This window comes from Bufo bufo, chromosome 10, assembly GCF_905171765.1.
Source record: "Bufo bufo chromosome 10, aBufBuf1.1, whole genome shotgun sequence".
In the NCBI taxonomy this organism is placed as follows: Eukaryota; Metazoa; Chordata; class Amphibia; order Anura; family Bufonidae; genus Bufo; species Bufo bufo.
The window spans coordinates 16,539,123-16,560,224 of record NC_053398.1 but is presented as its reverse complement, the minus strand read 5'-3'; the positions used below and the strand labels follow the sequence as shown (position 1 = coordinate 16,560,224).

At 41.7% G+C, this 21,102-nt stretch overlaps 1 protein-coding gene across 3 annotated transcripts in view; it reads left to right on the top strand.

Annotated features, from left to right (window-relative positions):
* Positions 1–21,102, top strand: part of CD44 (CD44 molecule (Indian blood group)) — a 44,673-nt gene that overhangs the window by 14,021 nt on the left and 9,550 nt on the right. The window contains exons 2-5 of one of the 3 annotated variants that reach the window (XM_040410634.1): positions 16,010–16,169; positions 17,401–17,540; positions 19,032–19,106; positions 19,924–20,265. In XM_040410634.1, the coding sequence (XP_040266568.1) occupies positions 16,010–16,169; positions 17,401–17,540; positions 19,032–19,106; positions 19,924–20,265 (717 nt within the window). Of the gene's footprint in view, positions 1–16,009; positions 16,170–17,400; positions 17,541–19,031; positions 19,107–19,920; positions 20,266–21,102 lie in introns of all 3 variants that reach the window. The other 2 variants (XM_040410633.1, XM_040410635.1) reach the window with 2 other exon arrangements.

The following is a 21,102-nucleotide window of genomic DNA, read 5'->3' as shown; positions in this document are numbered from 1 at the left end:
CAGGTAGAAGGGAATAACTCTTGACATGGTTTGCTTGTAGTCTGTAACCAGGGGTGCGCCACCAATGAGGCCAGGTGAGGCGATCGCCTCAGGCAGCACCTGTCACGGATGGTGTTGCAGAAAGCTGGAACTTATAAATAAACATCCGACTGGCTTGATCACAAACTAAGGAGCATATGGGTGAGCCCTATAAAACCCCTAGAGCTCTCCCTGACTGCTATGCCTATGCAAAGGTCTTTATGGTAGACGATTGCATGCCCACGTACCTTATACTGTGTGACACCTGAAAACCCTATAAAATAGTGAGGAGACACAACCACCGGCTCCCTGCACTTAATACGGACGGAGTCAGGGTCACCTAGAATCAAGCCAGCAAGGAAACAAAAATAAAGGAAAAGGACTTATCTGAGGAATCAGCAGTAGCAGTCTCCAGCAGTGAACAACTCATCCAGGAAGAAGTATAAACCGCAAAGTGAGGCAGTATGGGAGGGAATATAAAGGGAGACAATTAGAGTAAATAGGTGACAGCTGGGAGAAGGAAAGGAGATGACAAAGTGAAACCAAAACAAAGAACGTCATGCAAGAGGTAGAGAAGAAGGTCTAACAGACCTTCTCACAGAACTGGCGGTGACAGCACCAGGTAGAGACAAGAGTGGGTCAGCCGAAGGGCCATGGGCAATGAGCGGTTTCATTGTGGAAAAGGGGTTAGGTTAAGAAATTAGCATTTGGGGGTGGGGGTGCTATTTCAGTTTTTGCCTCAGGCAGCAGAAAGTCTAGGTGCACCCCAGTCTGTAACCATGGAGATATATTAGTGGCATCAGAGCTGTAGACACAAAACAGTAGTAAACTTTTTATGGAGACTATAGTCACTTCACTTCCTAGCATGGATGCATTGGATCAATTAAAAACTGGGTTACAAAAGTTTACATGGCCTACAGTCCAAAAGCTTTGCATTTACATTGAGATCATTCTACACTGCTCAAAAAAATAAAGGGAACACTTAAACAACACAATGTAACTCCAAGTCAATCACACGTCTGTGAAATCAAACTGTCCACTTAGGAAGCAACACTGAGTGACAATCAATTTCACATGCTGTTGTGCAAATGGGATAGACAACAGGTGGAAATTATAGGCAATTAGCAAGACACCCCCAAAAAAGGAGTGGTTCTGCAGGTGGTGACCACAGACCACTTCTCAGTTCCTATGCTTCCTGGCTGATGTTTTGGTCACTTTTGAATGCTGGCGGTGCTTTCACTCTAGTGGTAGCATGAGACGGAGTCTACAACCCACACAAGTGGCTCAGGTAGTGCAGCTTATCCAGGATGGCACATCAATGCGAGCTGTGGCAAGAAGGTTTGCTGTGTCTGTCAGCGTAGTGTCCAGAGCATGGAGGCGCTACCAGGAGACAGGCCAGTACATCAGGAGACGTGGAGGAGGCCGTAGGAGGGCAACAACCCAGCAGCAGGACCGCTACCTCCGCCTTTGTGCAAAGAGGAACAGGAGGAGCACTGCCAGAGCCCTGCAAAATGACCTCCAGCAGGCCACAAATGTGCATGTGTCTGCTCAAACGGTCAGAAACAGACTCCATGAGGGTGATATGAGGGCCCAACGTCCAAAGGTGGGGGTTGTGCTTACAGCCCAACACCGTGCAGGACGTTTGGCATTTGCCAGAGAACACCAAGATTGGCAAATTCGCCACTGGCGCCCTGTGCTCTTCACAGATGAAAGCAGGTTCACACTGAGCACATGTGACAGACGTGACAGTCTGGAGACGCTGTGGAGAACGTTCTGCTGCCTGCAACATCCTCCAGCATAACCGGTTTGGCATTGAGTCAATAATGGTGTGGGGTGGCATTTCTTTGGAGGGCCGCACAGCCCTCCATGTGCTCGCCAGAGGTAGCCTGACTGCCATTAGGTACCGAGATGAGATCCTCAGACCCCTTTTGAGACCATATGCTGGTGCGGTTGGCCCTGGGTTCCTCCTAATGCAAGACAATGCTAGACCTCATGTGGCTGGAGTGTGTCAGCAGTTCCTGCAAGACGAAGGCATTGATGCTATGGACTAGCCCGCCCGTTCCCCAGACCTGAATCCAATTGAGCACATCTGGGACATCATGTCTCGCTCTATCCACCAACGTTGCACCACAGACTGTCCAGGAGTTGGCAGATGCTTTAGTCCAGGTCTGGGAGGAGATCCCTCAGGAGACCGTCCGCCACCTCATCAGGAGCATGCACAGGCGTTGTAGGGAGGTCATACAGGCACGTGGAGGCCACACACACTACTGAGCCTCATTTTGACTTGTTTTAAGGACATTACATCAAAGTTGGATCAGCCTGTAGTGTGTTTTTCCACTTTCATTTTGAGTGTGACTCCAAATCCAGACCTCCATGGGTTGAAAAATTTGATTTCCATTTTTTTATTTTTGTGGGATTTTGTTGTCAGCACATTCAACTATGTAAAGAACAAAGTATTTCAGAAGAATATTTAATTAACTCAGATCTAGGATGTGTTATTTTTGTGTTCCCTTTATTTTTTTGAGCAGTGTATATAATGACTCTCTATAAAAGCCATGGGCTGCTTCAGTATGATGCATAAGCTATGCATAAGCTTTTTAATATGATAAAAAAAATGCATTTTACAGCAGGCTGTAAAGCACAATAGTCTTCAGGAGTGTATCCCAGTTATTCTGACATCCAGTGGCCAAAGATATATCCCAACCAGATTGGAATTTATTCGATCCACAGGCACGTTTCTCATTTGAGAAGGTGGTAATCCAGACTTCTGCTTAACGGTAGCTATAATGTAATAGAGCTGTGTCTCCCCGCTAAAGCTATAGATAATGGACGCTCCGGGCTCTTGGCTATATAAATGCACTTCTGGGCTGTGTAAAAGAAAACCACTTTAATTCTGCCAAGACTAGCTTCATTCTCACACATGGGTGTCACGCTGCAGTATTTTGCAAGTTCTAGGCAGGTATGGCGAAACCCTATGTTGATGCCAGAGAAACGCTACACACCTGTTTTTCTGCACGGATGAAAATTGTCCTCTGGGGCTTCCGGTGTAATCTTGATGACATTAACCAGGCAGTGGAATTTTACAGTGCATTCCTCATGGGAGCGATGGCCAGCCAAAGCACATCTAAAGGGTTAATAGAAACCCATTTGGCAGTAAAAAAAATACAATTAACTGATATCTTTATTTCTGCGTCTTGTGACTCTGGCGTGCGACTTATTCAGGGTGTATGATTTTAATGGTGTTATTATTGGCGTCTTTTAGGACGGAGTCATGGCAGTGATAGATCTGTTCTCAATTAGATTAGAGATGGCAGGGAGAGAAGAGGACATTTGGGCTTCTATAGAACTATATTTTTACAAGTGGCTCCCGAAATGTTTTTGTGAGAATTTTAATCTCTATAAACTATTTAAAGGCTTACATGCAGTGGCCGGGTTCGGGGTGGCCCCAACGCCACGCTGGATCCCCAGGACACCGTCGAGGTGACACCATGTGTTGCTACTCTCCGGAAGGGATGGTAAGGCGTGGTGCACCCCAATAGGAAATAAGTCCAGAGAGTCAGGGTCTGCAGTAAACCAGTGTGCTTCTTTACTGGAGGAATTCTCCAGTCTTCTTCATGGCAGAAGAAGGGTTTGATGCTGAGGAAAGGCCTGAGCTAGCTGTCCTTCTTTCTCTTCAGAAGGCTGGCACCCTGGTCCAAGGCTGGTGATCCAGGGTCTGTGGCAGCGTATCCCCGTCTCAGGGTCTTCTTCTGGTCACTCAGTAGTTTGGCAGAGTCACCCCCATAGCAGAAGAAGGGTTTGATGTCTGAGGAAAGGCCTGAGCTGTCTCTCTCTCTCTCTCTCTCAGAAGGCTGGCATCCTGGTCAAGGGCCCACGGTCTGTAGCTCAGTAGTCCTGGTGGCTTCTTGGTCACAGGGCTGGTGACCCATGGTGACCCATCTCAGCGTCTTCTCCTGGTCACTCATGCAGGCTAGCATGAGTCTCCCCTCCAAGCACCGATCCCTAACAGCAGCACACTAGGGCTCTGACTGCTCTCCTTATATACTGATTTTGCTAGACTAGAACCTTCTAATGGGAGGGATGGAGTGGAGAAACTCAGCACAAACAGATACATTGTTTTGGCTCCAGTCTGGTATAAACTTACATTAGAGCTTCAACGATACTCAATGGCAATGACACAGCAGGTTTTCCAGACAAAAACAAGTTTCCAGACATAACATAGCTAAAGCCAGACATTCAAAAGGTCAGGCTGTCTGCTTTTGGTGGTAAACAAGTCTGGGTTTTTCCCTCCAAAACATGGTCTTCTCTAAACCCTATGGTAACTGTGGAAAATTACCAGCTTCTCAATCAAAGCCCTAACAGTCTCTTAGTATTCATTAACCCTTTCCACAGAGCCATGTGAATACAGTAATAATGAACAGGATATATATATATATATATATATATATATATATATATATATATAATGCAATTACACAGTATTAAACAGTATAAGTAAACCCTTTCAAGAGAACTAACGTAAGAAGTTTTAACTTTGCATAGGGGATATAGGCAAATGACCACAAATGTCTAAATGTCAAAGTACTCCCTGCTCTAGGGCACTACATACACACATATACATAGACACAGTTGGACAGAGTCCTTTAAGACTACGGATATGTACATTCCCTATTAAAGTTAAAATGCAGACTGCACCACCACTAAAATAGTATTAGGGGCAGAAGAAGATGGCTACAAAGAAGTGCTTCATAGAACCTTTATTGGTTCTTCTGGATACATCAAAGATGGCGAGGTCAGGTCATACATGACAAGCTAGTCTTAGCCCTATGATGGGTCATATATGACAAGCTAGTCTTAGTCCCATAATGGATCATATATAACAAGCCATTCTTAGCCCCATGATAGGTCATATATGATAAGCTATTCTAAGTCTTGTGATGGGTCATATATGGCAAGCTAGTCTTAGCCCCATCATGGATCTTATATGACAAGCTAGTCTTAACCCCATGATGGGTCATATATGATAAGCTATTCTTAGTCCCATCATGGGCACTTTGGGAGGTTCAATCAGGTGCAGTTCGTGCCCTGTATTTTTTCTCTTATATGCACAAATTTTATGGGACCCGTCTTAAAGACAGGTTCACATTAACTAAGACATTGTCTCAACTGGAGAACCACTCCTACTGATGTGTGGCCAGCTTCTTTGGCCTTACCCCAAGATGTTGTATAACATGACACCCAAAGGCCCTGGCTCTTAAAGGAACGTTCTGAGAAGAAGATTGTTTCTAAGATTCAGGGCATATTGAAGGGCTTGGTCAAATGGGGCAACGTTTCAAACTCAAAAGCTTGGGCACATTAGTAGGAATTCGAGTTTCAAAAGTGCCAAAAATAACAAGTCCATACCACCAGTGATTGGTCAGACGTCATAACATTAACCAATCATAAATAAAGGGAATAATGAATTAATAATCTGGTAGCAATGGCATCTGATAAGGCGTGGGATATATCAGGGAGCAAGTGAACAGTCAGTTCTTTAAGTTGATCGGTTGAAAACAAGAAAAATGGGCAAGTGTAAGGATCTCGGCGGCTTTCATTTGGACTCAATTGTGATGGCTAGATGGCTGGGTCTGATCATCTCCAAAACTGCACATCTTCTGAGGTGTTCCTGGTATGCAGTGGTTAGTACCTTCCAGAAGTATAGTACATAGCATAGTACCTTCCATGGAAGGACAACCGGTGACTGGGTCATGGTTGCCTGAAGCGCATTGATACATGTGGGGAACACCAGCACATCTGGTCTGAACCCATCGAAGAGCTACTATAGCACAATTGCTGAAGTAGTTATTGTTGGACATCTTCCAAGGTCTAGAGGAGTCCATGTCTCAATGGGTCAGAACATACATAAGATTAAAACCACCTGAATATAAGTGTATACTTTTTGTATCCAAAGTAGAACCAACACTTGATGTTCCCCTAAACCTTAACTTTTAAACCTAAGCAGAGACAGCTTCTACTTACTGGTCTTAACCTCATACCTCCCACCATCAACTATACTTAATATTGTCAACTCCATACAAATATTCCAGCAAAGGATGCCCTTCCCCACACCTGGCCACAACAGAGTTAAGTCTTCAGGCCGGCCTCCACCATTGTGAGGATGACATCTGTATGCTGAACATATTTTGAGAGTTTGTTGTAATCTTCAGAGACTCCTGAGGATAAAAATAACATTAATTTACAAAAGCTAAAGTAACCCATAATGAATGACCTGACAGTGTGTTCTATCTCGGGATACATGGCATAGCAACAGTCTCCTAGCAGATGTGTTCGTGAGGAAGATGAACCTTCCCAAAAAGCATATAATGCCACGTTATAGTCTAGAACCAGCTGATCCTCCATAATCAGTTGTAATCCTGAGATACAAGATTTTCCCATAAACATTTTACATTCCCAGTTCCAGTCATTGACTGATTTAGCTAAGCTTTACATATCCTGGCTTACTGTTTTTACCATTTAAGCAAGATAGGCAAGTGCCTGGGGGGAACCACATTTTAAAGGAAAAGCAATACATTTGCAGAAATGTTTGAAAGGTTGCATTGGCAAAGATTTTTTTTTTCCAGGATAGGTCCTATTTAGATTATAAAAGGGCATCTTGGATTTTGTTTTTCATGATACATTCCATTTAGATTACGCCATCTACATGATGGATTATCAAAGCATAACTGGTAACCATTGAAAGGGCCAATCAGAGGACCAGTAGTAGTAATGGATGCCCCTCAGGTCTTCAAATATGGGCTCTCTGACTCAAATTTAGGAATGCGGGGAAGTATGGCTAGTTTCACACTTGTGGCAGGCAAATCCGGCAGGCTGTTCTATGCCGGAACAGAAAGCCGCATTGACGGAAACTACCGCCTTCCAGCTGGACTCCATTGACTATAATCGGGTAGGGGAGACATCTGGCTGCTACTCAGCAAATATGCAGAGAATTGGCAATGGCTAGACAAAAACTGCTGTGTGCACCAGTTTTTGTCCATTGTCTGCCGGACCTGCTGGAAGACCTGGCCTTGGGTGTGAAAGAGGACTATGCCAGGTGAAACATGGCTATATCAAATGGTTCATTGAGCTCAAACATTGGAGTGATCCTTATAACGCCTTGAGGGCCCAATAGAACTTGCTAGTCAAGGTGCCCTAACATTAAAAAAAAGCTTTCCCCAGTGACAGAACTGGACAGGGGGCGCAAAGGCTGTTCATACATTATAAGACCATCTCATAACTTCTCTTTTGAGTCAGTTTCTTCATTACGGCTACTGTGGCCAAGCGACACACCTGCTCCACGCATGAGCAGTCTTTCCTCATCACTGACCATCTTGAACAAGGATTTGGCACCCTGTGGTGGAGTTAGATCTTATACCAGTGTATTATACCTTCCACTCACCCACAGGATTGTCCATACAAAGCCAGAAGAGTCAGCAGCTTGGGGTGAAACGTGCCATAAGAGTGTTAGCCTTGTAGTAAGTGCGACTTTAGTGCAAATTTATTGTTAATAGGATTTAGTCACCGACTAACCATCGACAAGGAGTGGCTCACTAAAAGGATTTACATCCGTCAAAGCACAAAGAAGCCTCGACGCGAGATGTGCTGTGTGGTTAATCTCTATTTATGTCCTAAGGTCTGGGGTGATGGGTGCAGTTTCATATCTTTGTCTAAGGTGCCAAAACACCCTGTCCTGTCACTATGATCCGTTAGTCTCAGCTGTCAAATAAAAATGGCTTCGGTCTGATCTTTTATTTTAAACGCAAGTTAAAGAAGGTGTTCTTTTTGGGCGATCCCTACACATATGCCCCATTAGGGCTAAGAAAGGGATTATTGGGGGGCAGTATGCTGAAATAAGACCACCACATGTTATCCAAAAAAGGGAAAGCTGCTTCAAAAAAAGTCTGGAGGATCCATCCAGCACCTTGAGTTCAAAAACTGCAATGATTCATTCCCCTGGTAATATTATTGCAAGTCCTCTCCGTGATAAGAGCTGATCATCAAGGGTTGTCCAAAGTGGGCAACTCCATTAACGTTGTTTATAGATTTGGTCCTTTTTTGGTTATAGCTGATGCATCTGTTGGTAGCCACTCACCAGTGGGCGCGTATCTTTTCTTAACTGAAGTTTTGTGAATTTGTTTTGAGTCATCATGAGCCCTTTTGGACATCAAAACCTTCCCCCCTCATATTAGCTGCCACTTATATTGATTTTTTTGTCAAATGTGTACCATTTTAATCAGTAGCTGGAACCATCGTGTTGAAGATAAACTGATTTGGGTCAAAATTGATCATTAAAAATTGAGGAGGACTGATAATATTTCAATGGACCAATGTATATTTACATCTCTATGTGATGGTGTCCTGGGGGGACCAAAGTGTTGCATGAACTGTAAACAAACTATATAACAAAAATCTAATGCAAGGAAGGGAGGAGAAGAGAGAGAGGAAGAGAGGGAGGAAGGAAAAGACAAAGGAAGGAATGGAAAGATGGCGGGATGAAGAAAGGAAGGGACAAAGGAAGGAGGGAAGAATGGAGGGATGAAGAAAAGAAGGGAGAAAGGGAGGGAGGAAGGTATCGGAAATTGGCCTCAGCAACACAAAACTTCTTGAGATGACTTCTTCTTGAGAACATTCTTTTGTTTATTTCAAGACAAGAGCAGCAAGACAGCATTAAAATAAATATAAAAGTCAGGCAGAATACGACATGAGGTAGATGGAAGTGGGAAGCAGCAGTCGAAAAATGGCAGCGCTGTGTCTGTTTATGTCCCCAAATATGCTTTTTTATACCCCAGAGAACAAAGGAATAATTAGTATTATAATTCAGGTTTGACACAGTGTACCGCAGTCCATAGGAGTGAATATTGACACCTCTAAATGACATCATTATTATGCATAACATGTGACCTCGCAAATGCTTTACTAGTATGATGTTATAGAAGAAAGGAAATAAGGAAGGAAGAGAAGAAAGAAGGAAATAAGGTAGGAAAATGTATGGAAGGAAGAACAGAAGGAAGCAGCTTACAAACATCTACCTTTCATTGAATACAAAATAGTCAACCCAAGCCACAAGGGGTCAAAGAATAAGCAGTCAGTGGCTGTTATTTGCTCCAAGAATATAGATGTAAGAACCTTGGAAGTCCTAGACAGGTTGTATCCATTGATGGTTTCTGGAGGACAAGGGAATGCTTCAAAGGCGATCAAAACATCTCAGTTGGAGTTAATTGTATATTGTAGCTGGTAGGAACACACGAAGCAACTAAAGAAAAGTCAGTCTTGAGGAATCAGATTCATTCTGGAACAACTCAAGGACATAGAAAGCTTTGTGCTTCGATATACAATAGTAGAATACTTGTGAAAGCTCCGAGCTTGGCACGATTCCAACACCCTTGGTTGCCGACATTGTGGTTTCTCTGGAGAGGGGAGTCCTGCACATGTTCTTGACAACTACTAGCAAGAGAGATGGACCCCTAAACCCCATGGACGCTGCATAGCCTGTCTCTATGGTAGGTCGGGTGCCACCTAAGAGACTTCTATTAGTGAACACAACTACACCCAACAAACTCCCAAAAAATGCCATATGAGGGGGAAACATGGTCTATCACATGAACCCTCCCAACCAGTCCACAATTCTGGAAAATGTCAAGTAACATCCGTTACTCAAGAAACAGGATTTACAAACTGCAGTACCACCATTTACTTCAATGGGGCTGAGCTGCAATACCAGATTCAGCCCACAGACAAAGGTGGCGCTATTTCTAGAAAAAAAAAGTGGGATTTTCTTATCTTATCCACCTCCTTTAATCATATTACTGATGTTTGATCTTCTAAAGGAAAGTTTTACACGGCCCAGAAGTTATTCATGTGAATTATGTTTAATATGTTTTTTTAGGAATGGCCGGTAAAGTGAGTTTCCAGACGGCACCAAAAAAAACGTGACATTCCCGAATTAACTGCTCTGAGACATTGTGTCCTATTATGAGCGAGTTTATTGGACTGGGAGTTTACAATGATTCTAAGCGTTGTAGATGAAAGACGTGTATTGCTGTCATGAAAGTGGTACAGCAAGCTGACGTAGACGCCTTAAATATAAAAAATGGCTATTAGTAGCTACACTATATATATATATATATATATATATATATATATATATATATATATATATTATATATATATATATATAAAATGCAAGATCAGAGGCAAGTAAACAGCTCATTGTTTTTCTGTCCACTGGAGCAGTACAAATAAAGTTTATTTAAAGGGGTGAGTGAGGATGGGGGCTTGTACAGTCCCGAAAGAGCCACTGTTATACATGGATTAGACCAGCCATCAAAGTGTCTGGACTGCAATGGGATAACAGCGCCAATATCAATCCATTTTTGGGTTCTCTTTGCCTATTTAAAGGGGTTGTCCATATTGTCTCTTTATGCGATCTATTTTCAGTTAATAGAGTAACATCCCATTCACTCATCTATTAGCCAGAGAGGAGAGTGATCATGGGTAATGCTTCTGGTTTTTGGAGGACTCAGCAATGAGAACTCTTTAATACTTCTTTTCACCTGCGGAGGTGCTGCAGGGAAATTAAACCCCAACTGTTAGGTTCCCATTCAGATTACAGGACAATCAGCGATCAGCTCATGATATGGGGTCCCCTTCAACAAAAAGAGATTGTCCAAAGTGGACAACCCCTTTAAGTGATCACCTACTTTGTAAACTTCAGTTCTTAAAAAGTTTTTTTGCAGCGCATACTGTCCATGTGCTCTTTCAAATATGTCCCTATCTTGAGTGTTCTGCATGCGTCTGTTGTTTTCCATTGCAGGGGCCAAGCATGGCAGATAGAGCTGAGGGTGGCCATTGTGCTCAAATAGCTCGATAATTACTCATTAGGGAGGCTGAAGGACCAATGTGGAACTTGGTGGAGTTTTTAAGTTTTTATTTTATTTATATTGGTGTTTAATTATTATGTACCATTTATAATTTTTCTTAATCACAAAAATTTGTCCATGTTATGTCAATGTCTGGGCAAAGGGTAGATGGTCATGTGGGATTCGCCATAAAGTAGTTGGATTACGATGCAACCTCAGGACCCATAGGTCTGGCAAAAAATTCTGACCGTTAATTTGTTCCCACAGGGGATCATGGAGGTCGTGTCAAAGTTGTCACCAGGAACCAAATGTCATCCTGTGCTCCTTGCATTATTGCATATAATTTAGTAAAGGACTGTACAACAGATACATTTTATAGATTTATTTTTGAATTTCTGTGTATTTTATTTATGGTAATTTAGTTACAGTTTTAAATTTTAATTTTGAAAAAGTATACATTTGAGAAGACGCCATACTCTAGAAATCTCTGGGACTAGGATATTATGAAAAGCTTCCATGATAAGTGTATCCAAGTATTATTCCTTGCGACCGCTCTTGTGTTGGAGATTCTGGTGTTTTATAGGATCTTGTTTTTTTTATAGTGTTGAGCGCGAATATTCGAATCGCGAATTTTAAAATCGAGAATATATCGCCACTTCGAGAATTCGCGAATATTTAGAATATAGTGCTATATATTCACGAATAGTGTTGAATATTCTAATCGCGAATATATTACATTGTCGATTTTCGCAATCAAGTAAACAATGACTGGAGATCACGAACTCTCGAATTTGCGAATTTATGGCGAATATTCAGCTAAAAATTCACTAAATATCACTAATTCGAATATTGCCTATGCCGCTAGTCACTATTTTTTTTATTGTGCGAGACATGGAGTCTATTGAAGGAGGTCTTTGTAAGACAAATCTTTACTTGGGTAGAGGAGACATTGATGCCCTGGCTCCATCTGCGACTTTTTTTTCCTATTGGATTAGGTCAGGGGTCGGCAACCTCCGGCACTCCAGGTGTTGTGAAACTACAACTCCCAGCATGCACAATTGTTTAGCTGTTCTTGGAACTTCCAGAGAAGTGAATGGAGCATGCTTGGAGTTGTAGTATCACAACAGCTGGACTATGTTGTATGAAAAGCCAAAGCTTTGGTTTGTTTCAAGGTTCTATAAAGGATCAGATATTTAATAGCAGGGTAGCAACCAACATGTGGCAGTAGAGAGACAGTTTAGAGCTATTTTGCTTTTTTTTTTTCCCAGGGAGCATTGCTGTTTGGACTGCCTACCAAATGGCTCTCCACAAGGAAAATCAGTACCATCCAAAAGTAGTTCAAACCATCAAAATTCAAGGGTCAGATTGTTCCGCATCTACTGAATGTGGGCACTATTCTTCAGTTGAGGGTTACAGAAAAAAATAAGACTACAAAAGTAGTGGGCATAGTAGTGGTGGTCTTGCAAACGAACTGTAATTACTCATAACATGCCTGTGAGAGAAAGTATGTAATGTACTTACCATTCCAAAGTTGCGTGGATCAGACCCCAGGAACCCAGTGACGTGCCCCTCTTCAGAAATTCCAGCTTCTACCCACACCACATCCTTTACCAGGGTTATAGATGGCCCTAGAACAATTATGTGCAATTAAGATGGATTTTCAGGACCTGCTGGGGCTCAACTCACACACAAATTAGCCTCAAAGTTAATAAATATTGTGTCAAATGTTATTTGTCCCTACAGTCACACCCCTAGTTATAAAAAATAGTCCTTGAAAATGAACACTGAAGGAAGCTAGAACAAGAACTTACAACACATTGGAAGACCACAGAAGCCACTTAGATCCACAATGTTCAACACTGAAGGAAGCTAGAACAAGAATTTACAACACATTGGAAGACCACAGAAGCCACTTAGATCCACAATGTTCAACCTAGTGTGCAGAACACAGCACATATCAGAAGTTACTGTTAACTGAGACATTTGGGAGACTGGAGACTCTACCACTACAGTCAAATAACATAGAAGTCAATCAAGAATATATCTATGGGCTTCAACAGGGAGAAATCAAAAAGTTGCATGCCTCAAAAAAGATGAATCAATGAGGAATGTACAAAGAGGCAGACCGCACAAGCAGTCATCTGCTCACAGCAACCCCAAGACATGTTTACATGGGAAGGGACTGCTCGTCTCTGATAATTGCCTGCTCGTCAGTGAAAGTAAGAGCTGCATTACATGCTTCGATCACCTCCACTGTACGGGGATGCGCGATAGCTGCTGCCATCACTTGTCCTCCTACAGATTCATTGTTTCTGGGTCTGGTTTACAAAGGACAATCTACTGCTCAGAAACGATGATTGAGGTTTCCGCATAAAACGATGATTGAGTGTTTTACATATAAGCCGATTATCGGGAACGAGCGTTTGTACTAATGTTCACTAGCGATAAAATCAGCCTGACAAATGCCCTATGTAAATCTGTTTTTTAGGCTTTACTACGTATTTTGTATTTGGTTTAGAACAAATATACTGTAAAGACGAGGAGAATGGTCGTGACTCTAGTGAGCATGCTCCTGCCAATGCTTGGGCTGCGCACACGCTTGCTTTTTAATAGGCGCTAAGATGTTATTTCTAACTTCGTTATAGGACAGGATTACCTATTCTTCTTTTTTGTCATTAAACTACTTCACATCATATCATATCTCAACTGGTTTCCTTCATCTCTCTTTGGGTTCTCCCCCAAAATGTGTCTATTTATAGAACGATTGATAGATTTAAATTTGCATCCTTGAAGGATCATAAAAGACTCCACTGACAATATAGAACGGTATGTAAGAAGATAACAATACAAAAGCGAGGCTTGAAATTTGTCCTGTCGATTCAAAACCTATATTGACATCTATTGGAGCCAGTAGGTAGGCCTAAAGCTGAATGTTTTTGTAAAGTATGTCTCTAGCTATGACGGGAAAACCCTTTCAAATAAAAAAAAAGTGCAATAAATTAATTTTGTACAAGCACAATTACTGGAACCATTCAGGTCTAAATCAGCTTTGACTGTAGTTATTTGCATTAGTAGATTTTTTATATATTTTTTTAAATCAAAAGCCCAAAGTCCTGCATTAGTAGATATCAGACTTCCTGCCTGGATATCTGCATAATTTGCCATCATCTGTAGATATACACTGTAGGTAGGTATCAGAGTGTACCGTTTCTCCTTGTGGAGAGCATCAGATCTGGAATAAGGAAGTCTTAGAGGTCATGCAATGCTTCCTGGGAAAAAGGATATGCAGATTAGCTCTCTTCCAAGCCAAAGAAAGCCATCTCTGCTGGGCCCCCAAGTGGAGGTAGCTTCCTTATAGTCAATATCCTTCAACGTGACCAAGTAAACTAGCTGAACCAAGAGCCTTCTCCAAAAGAGTAGGGTGCTCAGTAGGTTAGGTGAGATCCCTTTGATTTAGGTCTTGGGTGGTATAGTTTCTTCATGCAAACAATACCAGGGCTGACACGAGAAGTCTTATAGACCATGCATTGCTCCATGGGTGAAAGGAATAGCAAGTACATACTTATTAACAGGCCAACTCAGTCAAGACATGATTATTGGATTTATGGACCGATCAGCCATCCTGAAGAGCAGGTTCTTGGTTTATGGCTCATCTGCACGCCCTATCGGGTACCAGTAATAAATGGCGATAGGCATCTATTGTTATTTCTGAGCGGCCTCATTAAAATTTAAAAACGTAAGCAAAACCCTGTCTGATACCATCAGCATTTTTATAGGCCATAAAAAGAAAAAAACGATCACGAGAACAGGTGGTTGCATTTGCCTGATAAATGAAGCGGCAGGTTGTGCAAAGACCTCCATATGACGCTCCAGTCATCCCTACGGGAGGTCACCAAGCTCTTCTCTCTTGCATAGAGAATAGATGGAGTGGCCCATGTTCTATAATCACTGGTTTGAACCACCTGGGGAGGTGTTGACCATATAACTCCTCCAATACACCAATGGAGTCTGATTTTAGGACCATGGACCACTAAAGTGACGATATCCCCTTGACATTGTGCATTGGAGTCCTACAGCCTCAAGGTTGTACTTGATGCATGTGATTTTCTCCAGATCTCATCCTAGTTCTTGCGGCCGCTGGTGTGGGGAAAGTGACTGGCACCGCAAACTGATCTCATAACATATTGGAACAAAATGCATTGTTTGCATTCGGTCACCACCCCCCACCCCCCTTCCTTACAGTGCCGGGTGGTGACTCATCTGGAACAGGATCTTAGAAGCCGGCAGCTGTTGCTATGTCTTGCACAGTAGAATTTCATGGTGGAGGAACATGCATTTTGCAGACTACACAAAAAAGTTAATCCAAAATGTGTTCATTCATATAGATCTGCTTCATAGCTTGTGGAAATATCCACTCACGCATCGTTCCTTCCATTCACTTTTTCCACTTTTTATCGTACATTTTCTTTTCTTTTTTTACAAATTAAAAATACTACATTTTCTACTATATTTCCTGTTCATGATGATGGCGAATGGCGGCAGCCAACTTTTCAAAACCCGCTGCCATAGCAGTTTCGGGGATTTGTTTTAAAGAAGACGAGAAGTGTTGTGGGTATGCTCTAGGAAATGTAGTAGTTACTGTGCAGGGAGAGGGAAGAGGGAACCGATCAAAATCTCTGATATCTGCCTCCAGTTTTATGATCCTGTCCTCTGATGTTGATGAGATGATTGTTGACCAAGCCCCATGGTACAAGCTGAAAATGGGTGGAAAGCAATGTTCTCCAACCTGTCCAGCTGTTGAAAACCTACAACTCCCAACATTCCCTGACACCCGCCCCTGGCTATGATAGGTGATAAAATTGTGTGGCTGGGTACTGGCATGCACACCCATCTTAGAGGGCTGGGGCAATGTTGGGAGATGTGGAGGGGTCTGCTAAAAAGTTGTACAAGGATTGCAAAATTGGTCTCTTGGTAGTGCAATTTCACTGCAATTTGTGCTGCTTTAGTCACCATGTAGCTCCAGCATGAAGGATAACTTCTTAAGCTCAGGCGACTCATTTTACTAATCATCGATTTCTCTTGATCTCTGATTTCAGTTATCAGCTGTCGGTTCCAAGGTGTTTTCCATGTGGAGAAGGTTGCCAGATACAGTCTTGGATTTGAGGAAGCCAAGAAAACCTGCTCTGAACTTGATGCCATCATTGCAACAAAAGATCAGGTGGAAATAGCACATGAAGTTGGCTTTGAGACCTGCAGGTAAAACCATAACAAAGGGCAGAAGACAGAGGGGACCTTTATAATGCGCATTGTCCAATATTAGTAAATTGTCTATTTTTTTAAAATTATTATATAAGTTTTTACTAAGATATCATTACAAGAGACTTTGAATAAATGTACGATGACATCAAGTACAAACACTTCGTGAAAATTGTAAATTGATATTAGTAAATTGTGCTCACCATGCAGAGTAGAAGGCATTGTTCATGACCCCTGCCATCAGGCTGTGATGTTTTGTCAAGTTAAAGCACTAGAGGAAACACACTCCACAGTTTATATATACAGTAGATACAATTCACACATAGGGTAAAGTACTGTAAAATATATTACTTATCCTGTACTGATCCTGAGTTATATCCTGTATTATACTCCAGAGCTGCACTCACTGTGTACATACATTACTTATCCTGTACTGATCCTGAGTTATATCCTGTATTATACTCCAGAGCTGCACTCACTATTCTGCTGGTGCAGTCACTGTGTACATACATTACTTATCCTGTACTGATCCTGAGTTATATCCTGTATTATACTCCAGAGCAGCACTCACTATTCTGCTGGTGCAGTCACTGTGTACATACATTACTTATCCTGCACTGATCCTGAGTTACATCCTGTATTATACTCCAGAGCAGCACTCACTATTCTGCTGGTGCAGTCACTGTGTACATACATTACTTATCCTGCACTGATCCTGAGTTACATCCTGTATTATACTCCAGAGCAGCACTCACTATTCTGCTGGTGGAGACACTGTGTACATACATTATATTACTTATCCTGTACTGAGCCTGAGTTACATCCTGTATTATACTCCAGAGCTGCACTCTCTATTCTGCTGGTGCAGTCACTGTGTACATACATTACATTACTTATCCTGCACTGATCCTGAGTTACATCTTGTATTATACTCCAGAGCTGCACTCACGATTCTTCAGCCATCTAGCTTCCCATGATACATTTCCCTAACAGATCGGCTAAGATCTCGTTTGTTTACTTTACATGAGTTTTTTCTACAAACTTCACCTCCCAGAATTCAAATCACCTGAACAATATCTATGGGACACTGAGCTAGAAAGGAATGTTGGGAGATTTCAGGTCTAAAGTGTGCAGAATTGTAAATACAGCTTTGAAGTATAAAAGTTCAAAATAATTACTTTAAACATATCAGATTTGGTTAATTGAATTAATGTTTACTTTTTCTTTGCAGGTATGGTTGGGTAGAGAATGGCAGTGTCGTCATCCCTCGTATCACTGGTAATCCCATATGTGCTGCTGGTTACATTGGAGTCTATGTGCTTCATACTAATGCGACTACACTGTATGATGTCTACTGCTACAATACCTCAGGTCAGTGATGATGTTCATCATGTCCCCTTTCCAGACAGGACTCACAAAATTATCAAGCTGAACATCCAAGACAGCTTTACACCAGATTAAGGGTGAAAACATCAAATGTGTCATATATGTGCATCCATGAAAACCTTGTAACGGTGGAGGTTACTCTGTGTTAAATACATGAAATTATTAAGTCAATTTAGGTACAAAATTCTGTTCTTATTGGTTTTTCATACATTTTTCTAGGAGTCGGAGATCTATTTTTCAAATACAGAGCTCCAAATCCCCTGTCTAGATACAGACTTAGCGATAAAATTGTCTGCCTGCTGCCGCCACTAGGGGGAGCTTATGAGCTTACTGCATAAAGAGTATGCAGTAAGAGCTCCTCCTAGTGACAGCTGAAGAAAACTAGAATTTTATCATTTTTACTCTTTGAATGCAGGAGCTTTGGGTCTCTGTATCAGAAAAACACAACCCCAACATATGCAAAATACTTAGTAATATTTATATAATACGTATATACTAATATTTACTAATATATCCATGCCAAAAATCTGTCTAAAAAGTGGCACACAATTTGGCTCATCTAGCTTTTCTACACCTTTTTACTCCATGCTCAAACAGGGCGGGGCTTGGTGGAAAGTGGGTGGAGTTTCACTAGAAAGGGCCAGATCCTAAGATGTGCCATTTTGCACCAAAATGTTGATGCAATTCTGGCATAAAAATCTGTCTCATAGTAAGCCAACCAATGGTTGGTATAGAGTCAGATAAAAGTGTCCATCCATGCAGCAGATTTATCATCCAGGCTGAGCCCCCTGGGATAAATCTATTCCAAGTCTAGAAACCCTGTCTAAGCTTCCACCATCTATAGGACTAGTACATCTGGGACAGTGTATTTTATTAAATGAATCTACACAGAAAATTTGGATCTACACAAGGTCACGTTCAAGGAATGACATTCCCTTTACCACATGATAAAGTTGCAGGTGGACGCACATTTACACATGAAAACATTTGCAGGTGGAAGCGCAACTTACACATGATAAATTCGCAGGTGGACGCACAAGTTGCACATGATAAAGCTGCAGGTGGACATACATTTCTACATAATAAAGTTGCAGATGGATACACAATTTGCATGATAAAAGTTAAAAGGTGGACGCACAATTTGCACATGATAAAATTGCAGGTGGAAGCACAGTTGCCTCCTTTGCCTAATTTTTCAATGTTTGAAGCTGCAACCAATTATTTAAATCAAAGGGAGAGGTTTCCAAATTCACAACCTAAGCAGATGGACACATTTCACTTTCATTTGTGTAGGAAGACAGTCCTTATTGGAGGCTTTTTGTGCTTTATGGAGACCAGATAAATTTATACTTTCATTTCTCCGGTCGGGTTCATGTCATGCAGTTAATCTAGCACATTTTGGGATTTTAGGGCGTAGGAAGAAGCAGTATTGAAATGTTCATGAAGGTAATGTTCTTTTTTTGTACTTTTCTCTAGAAACAAGCGAGAAGACCTGTGAACAGTATGACTACCATAATAAGAGCTTGCCCTCCTATGACCCAACTGAAGAAGGTCAGCCTTTATTTTATCAAAAAGTTCCTGTATATTGTATGGGAGAGATAATAATGTTGTAAAGTGAATGCCCGCTCTCCCCCCCCCCATATACTGAAGTCCAACATTTATTATGTGTTTATCGGAATGGGAGCTCCATTTTCTAATTTAGCAATGATGACATTTTGGCTTTGTGCAGTCACCACTAGGGGGAGCTTAAGAGTTTATTGCATACACAACAATGTCAATTCAAAGATTTCAGTATGCAGCTCCTCCTAGTGATGGCATTGGGCATCGATAAATGTATCATTTATGTCAATGCAGGGGATTTGAAGCCCCAACTGCTATAAAGATACATTGCAAATAGACTTTTTCCGTCAACCAGATAATAATTTTAAAAAAGCAAGTACTTTGCAGTTCTAGAATATTAAGCATCATTACATAGCCCATTTTTTTTTTGGTGTAGCGAAACTACCACTCTGTCTACTTTCTGAAACCCGGAGGAAGTCATTGTACTAAAGAGGAGAATATTTATCCTAGATAAATGGGGATATGATTGAGCCATGTATTATTTATGGCTTGCATTCTGAGTCATAGTGAATACAGTCACCCGTAATACCAATTCTAAGTTAATTGGTGGGTTATAAGTAGATTTGTCCAGTATAACTCAAGTATTGGTCCTGGTTAGTTACTGGTAAGCTGGAATAGTCGACTCTGCCTATGGCTTTGTCCAATGTGTGTAGATGACAATTGCCCATGAAGGAAAAGTAACCCCTAAATGTCCATAGGGAATACTGTTCCTATGTAAGTATCTCCTTGCTCTCTTCCCGCACGTTAGGAGACATCCATCATTCTCCGTCCAGTGAAGTGAGTCCTACTCACCCTGGACAAGACATAAGTTCGTCACTAACTGAGCAAGGAGGTCTTGTTGAGGACAGGACAATCCACCCTCTGATGTCTACCGAGTTTCCAGAACATTCAGGCGATCACCTTGGAACTAAAGAAGATGAGGGAGGCATTAAGAGTCCTAATTTAGGACCCAACGAAATCGATCAAACTAATGAATATGATGGTTTCATCGAAGTAATGATGACGACCGATGATGACTTTTTGGCCGGCTCTGAAGACAACAGACCAGCTACAGATCCAACTATTCAACGGGAGACAGGATCTTTCAATGGTAGGAAGTTGCCCTTCCGTAGTTTAATATAGTGTGGGACTCAAAGACAATGCAAAGGTCAGAGACCTTGCATTATTAAATTTATATGTAGAACCAGTAGTTTGTAGATCTGTGGATGGTGGTGGTGGTCCTCTTGGTGGTGACCCTCTGTCATTGGTGGTGGGCAAATCTCAGTATTTCTCTTTGTTCTTTACACAGGATGAGGTAACATTAGCTAAAGGTGAGTATATTGATCATTTTTTGGGGAAAACACTTACAGTGTAAGATGTATCATCTACATTATTGACCCCAATTATGGATTTCAGTCAAAAATTGACCAAATTGAAGTGTTCCTCAATGTTTCCTTCTTTAAAATGCCAGTTGAGCTCTGTCAGCATCTTCTTATGGAGAAGTCATCCATGGAGTCAGGGCTCAGTAAGTATTTGCACCAGTTGTGGGTCCGCTTTGCACACTTGCCACCATAGATATTCACTCTGTGAGTTTGTCCAGCACTTGTGGCTAGCTTTCAATACCGACACACAAGAAATAGCTTTGTCATTGGGTCTGCTTTGTCCAGTAGCCATCAGTTTGGGCTCTGCTTTATGTACTAGCCACCAGATCCAGCTTGTTTTCTTGCACCGTGTATGTGCTTTTCTATTTTGCTCCCGTTTCTTAAGTAGCCAAAAATCTGAAGACTTGATGGACTGAGGTTACATAGTCAAGATTCCACAATTTCTTGCATCTGCCTCCAAAATGAACACAAAAAATGAATTTTGGAGACATATCATAGATTTGGATGGCAGAAGAGTCTCCCATGCCAAGATCTTTTATCAACAAGGTTTAATAGTGGAAAGTGAA